At 28.6% G+C, this 5,142-nt stretch overlaps 1 protein-coding gene across 1 annotated transcript; it reads right to left on the bottom strand.

Annotated features, from left to right (window-relative positions):
- Positions 1 to 3,334: 3,334 nt before the first annotated feature.
- On the bottom strand, positions 3,335 to 4,906 carry LOC124924665 (exocyst complex component EXO70A1-like). The gene is made up of 4 exons (XM_047464672.1): positions 4,766 to 4,906; positions 4,488 to 4,693; positions 4,080 to 4,304; positions 3,335 to 3,368 (listed from the first exon to the last, which is right to left on the bottom strand). Exons 1-4 carry the CDS (start codon positions 4,904 to 4,906, stop codon positions 3,350 to 3,352), a joined length of 591 nt encoding a protein of 196 aa, XP_047320628.1. The 3' UTR covers positions 3,335 to 3,349.
- Positions 4,907 to 5,142: the final 236 nt, after the last annotated feature.

Raw genomic sequence — 5,142 nt, 5'->3', positions numbered from 1 at the left:
CTTAATGAACAGCGCAAGACAATACTGGGATGCCTGTGTCGATCGTCTTGTGCCGCCTGTGCCTATTGTGTCACACGTGTCGATCGTGTCGTGTCGCTTGTGCCGATGACGTTTCCTTTGATTAATGATAATTCCGATGTCGATTTGATGACTTACGGTGTAGGACAATATCGTGTCGTCCGTGCCTTTCTGCCTGTGCCTATCGTGTCATTGTACCAATTGTGCCGTCTATGCCGATCGTGTCGCCCGTGCCAATCATGTCGCCTAGGCCGATCGCGAATCAAATCTTCAGAGCTTTTCGAATCTTACTAATTTTTATTTTTAAAAAAATCTATTTTTTCTCTATAATCTTAATAAATTAATTTTCTTCTTCAAAACAAAAATGATATTAATTTAATTATATAAATATATATTTTTTTTAATAAAATAAATTTATTTAAAAATACTAAGATTGATGTGGGTTTTCTTCTTTATCTATCCTTTAACAAAATGATTTAATTTATGGTAACAATTTTCTTAAATTCGACCCAAGAGCAACGCTTGATTAAACGTAATCATATGTTATAATAATTTTGCATAAAATGTTAATGGAAAAATTATAAACAAATGAATTTTACGTTTAACTCAATTTTCTTTCTACATTTCTCCTTCATCGTTTAAGCTTATAATTTTAACGTTTTTCTCTCCTATCACTTTTTAATATTTTTTATTCATTTTATTTTACTAAAAATCTTTTTAATATTTTATTTTATTAATTCTCTATCATCTATTTTTAATATTATTTATTCATTTTCTCATCTATTACATTTTTTTCTATTTTTTTATATATTTATATAAAATTATTATTATAATAATAATAAATTTTAAATTTAAATAAATGAATATATATATATATATATAATATTTTTTACATTTACTAGTTAAATAGAATAAATGAGATCAAACCCATCAAATGTCACTATAATTCTTTAACAAGAACATATTCATACTATATATATAACTTTTTAATAATTTTAAAGTTATTTTTATTAGTTTAATAATAAAATATTAATGAAAACAAAATTTTTAACTGTTTCTTTTTTATTAATAAAAAATTGAAAATAAAGAAATTATTAAATTCTTTCTTTTTATAATGGCATGTAAAATTTAAAATTAAAAAAGAGAAATTATTATCTATTATATTTGTAAGATGAGATGTATGTCAAACTTATTTCATGCAAAATTGCAAATCTTGCCCACATTATACTTACTCAAATTCATATTATTAAGTGAAGTCTTATATATTTTAAAATAGAAGATAGATTAATTCAATATTTAAAAAATATTTGATCTTTAAATTTAAAATAAAGCAATAACGGTTTAAATTATAGAGGGTCCAAATGTGATAAAATTATAAGTAAATTGTTTCAATATCATAAGAAAATTGCAATAAACCTATAGTTCACTACAACAAAAAAGACCTACGGCGACGCTTAAAAAGACTTCTGTCAACCCTTAAAAGCGTCGCCAAAAGTGTTACCGACACTTATTTTTGCGTCGCCGAAAGCAGGGTGGGCGTAAGTTTTAACAACGCTTATTTAAGCGTCGGTACTACTAATTTAAGCGTTGCTAAAAGGTAGGACCTTTAACAACGTTTATTAAGCGTTGGTAATAGTAACTCAAACGTCGCCAAAAGTCTAGTTTATTTTAAAACTATTTTTTAACAATTCTTTTAAAATTTTATTTATTAACTTTATTTTTTCATTTCTTTTAGATGTTTTAATATTTTAATTTTTTTTATAAATTAAATAAAACACCAACATTTCATAGATAATAAAAAAAAATTAAATAATAAAATAAATGAATATTAATAAGTTAACTTAATATGTATTTAAATAACATACATTAATTTTCAAATAGTTAATTCTCTTGAGATGGAAAGAACTTTACTACTCTCTATTACACTTTGAGACAAAATCCTTAAACGATTATCCATCTTTTACAGCATCAATAGGCGATTATCCATCTTTTATAGCATCAACAGTTTGAACAATCTTACACAATATTGCTTACTTGAGTATTTATATAGTTGTCTCAACTTCTATTAATGCATCCACAATTGCTTACTTGAGTGCTTATATAGTTGTCTCAACTTCTATTAATGCATCCATAATATCCTCATCTTGCTTCTCAACTTCAACTTCTATTAATGTATCCACAATTGTCATTTTCAAGTCAAATGAGTACACAAAAAATGTTGGCAATGGTTTCAACAGTTCTATTAGAAAATAAAGTGACATACATACCTTGTTGCACCACAAATGCTGGCAATATTTTCAACTTTTGAACCACAAATGTTGGCAAAGTTTTCAGCTTTTGAACCACAAATGTTGGAAATGATTTCAACTGTAACAAAAGTTATTTTCAAGTCACATGAGTACACAACAAAAATTCTACTCTCCTTGGATAGACGATTAACTACCTTCAAAAAGACAAGTTCTAATAAGATGGAATCTCAATATTGACAATAATCTTGTTAAACTACTTACTGTCTCAGCTTGCTTTCTCCTAACATAATTCAACTCCAAATTAAGGTATCCCTACAGATATAAATAAAATAGAAACTGGTGTAAGAAACAGAAATAAGGAGCAAGAAACAGAAATAAGGAGTTAATGTTTGTTATGTTTATGTGATAAATATTTGATTCTACCAGAAAACTTTGTATGAAAAATATTGTATGATAGAAGCATATTTCACTAAGCTTTTCACTTTTCACGTTATTTAGTTTTTTCTCAATTGGTAAATTCTGTGAAATGTGTAGTGAGATAACACATCCATAGTCATTAATCAACACTGTAATTTGTATAAAAAGTTGCAAGAACACAAACTAAGCATAATTGTAACCACCACTTGTTGGTATTTCTTTACACTATTAAGTTGAAGACACCTCTACAAATGCTCTATTGTAAACATGAATTATTGGTATTTCTTTACACTATTAAGTTGAAGACACCTCTACAAATGCTCTATTGTAAACATGAATTATTTTTAGGCATGACACTAAAAAAAAGTAAATAGCAATAAGTTAACACACTAATTATTCAACAAACACTTATCAATTCATTAATTATTTTCTTTTATTTAAGAGACCAAGATTTTTTTTCAAGAATCTTACCAATACGTCGTTCTCTATAATGAATTGTGTAAGGTTTACGATATTCGGATGGTTCATTTTTTGTAGTGACTACAAATATTAAGAGAACATTAGATTCAAGCATCAATATAAATGAAAAGTAAGAACAAATCGATGAATTACATACCTTAATTTCCCTCAAATTAAGACATTCTTCTAAGAGTTATATTTTCTCTTCATTTTCTTGATAGCAATCTACACAAACATACACCATCAGACTAATAACAAAAATAATTGTTTGTGTTTAAAGGCACAATGTGTCAGTTCCTACGCCTAGAACTATATGCCACTACACTTATTCATCATCATTTTTCAATATCCCAATTGATTACATTGTATTCTATTTATAGAACTATTTTAACCAACTATACTAACTTCATATCATATTAACTACTATTAATACTAACTAAACTATCTACTACACACACATGACATAACCCACCAACGTGATAGTTTTTTATGTTGTGGTTAAATACCAATAAAAGAATTAAATAACACACCAAACATTATTTGAAACCAAACCTAGCATCGAATAATGTTATACTCATCAAACTATCTACTACACACACATTATTTGTTATACTCATTTCTTGGTCTGATCTATTGGTGTCGGTAGACTTGACCCATTTCACAAACCAAAAGAACTTTTGATCTAGTCACATTTTCCTACAATGCTTAGTATTTATCTGATGATCATGTTATAGGGAAAAAAGATACTAGCCCTGTTTTAGCCTTTTAGGTTTGATAAAAATATGAACCTATAGGTAAAAATAAATGATCTTTCTGGGTCTTAGTTTATGTTATCTTCTATATTTGCAGATTAGAACACACGCTATCAGGAGAGCTCATGAGAATATTGATAAGACATTGAAGGCATCAGGCGGTAGACATTATTTGAAATCAAACCTGGCATCAAATATTTGTTGGGCTAAGTTGTGCAATAGCGGTAAAGTTCTTGGTGGAATGAGAACAGGCGTTGTGTAAACTGCATCCTCTAATTCAGCGTTGTGATGCTGCTCATGACCAAAATGATGTTTGCCACCTGAATTTCCTTCATTATCTGGTGACTTAGAGGATGGTCTTAATGAACTTGGAAGGCACTCAAAAAGGCGTTCAGGTTCCACAGGTTTGCTGAAAATGGTAATTTATAATAAGAAAATTTAAGTCTTGAAGAAGATCGACTAATATGAATAAACAGTCAACAGTTTTAACATCAAAGAAATGGTAAATTAACTGCTTAATATCTATGTGAAATAACGATGGATGAAATTGCAGTGATAGAAAGGGCAACAGTATATGAAGAGAACAACACACCTATAAGATGACATGATTTGCTCAAATTCTTGTTCTAACTTTGATAGAGCTTTAGCAAGTAAATTATTTGAATGATTAATTACACCATCACTGCTCTTAAAACTTTTGTTGTTGCTGAAGAAGCTAATATTGCTCTTTAGTTGTTGGATCGCTTCAAGGTAGCTTTCCAAGTCTTCATGCGGACTTCTAAGTATCTTAGACTCTACCTGCATTGTTACAATATCCATACTATCAAACCTGTATAAACAGAACCAATTACTATTTTATATCAAACTAACCTGACGAGAAATATCAAATTGAGACAATATAACTTCTGATGCCTTCAATGTCTTATCAATATTCTCATGAGCTCTCCTGATAGCGTGTGTTCTAATATGCAAATATAGAAGATAACATGAGCTAAGACCCAGAAAGATCATTTATTTTTACCTATAGGTTCATATTTTTATCAAACCTAAAAGGCTAAAACAGGGCTAGTATCTTTTTTTCCCTATAACATGATCATCAGATAAATACTAAGCATTGCAGGAAAATGTGACTAGATCAAAAATTCTTTTGGTTTGTGAAAAGGGTCATGTCTACCGACACCAATAGATCAGACCAAGAAATGAGTATAACATTATTTGAAATCAAACCTGGCATCAAATAATGAGTA

The sequence above is a fragment of the Impatiens glandulifera genome, chromosome 2 (assembly GCF_907164915.1).
Source record: "Impatiens glandulifera chromosome 2, dImpGla2.1, whole genome shotgun sequence".
Taxonomy (NCBI): domain Eukaryota; kingdom Viridiplantae; phylum Streptophyta; class Magnoliopsida; order Ericales; family Balsaminaceae; genus Impatiens; species Impatiens glandulifera.
Note: the sequence above shows the minus strand (reverse complement) of the source record. Positions and strands in the feature narration are given on the sequence as shown.

Bases quoted from the DNA above. Each gene is read 5' to 3' on its own strand.
- LOC124924665 (XM_047464672.1), bottom strand. From the start codon at position 4,906: ATGATCTTTCTGGGTCTTAGCTCATGTTATCTTCTATATTTGCATATT. The intron at 4,694-4,765 runs GTTAGTTTGATA...GTAACAATGCAG, and splicing joins AATTTGATATTTCTCGTCAG to GTAGAGTCTAAGATACTTAG. The intron at 4,305-4,487 runs GTGTGTTGTTCT...TACCATTTTCAG, and splicing joins CAAATCATGTCATCTTATAG to CAAACCTGTGGAACCTGAAC.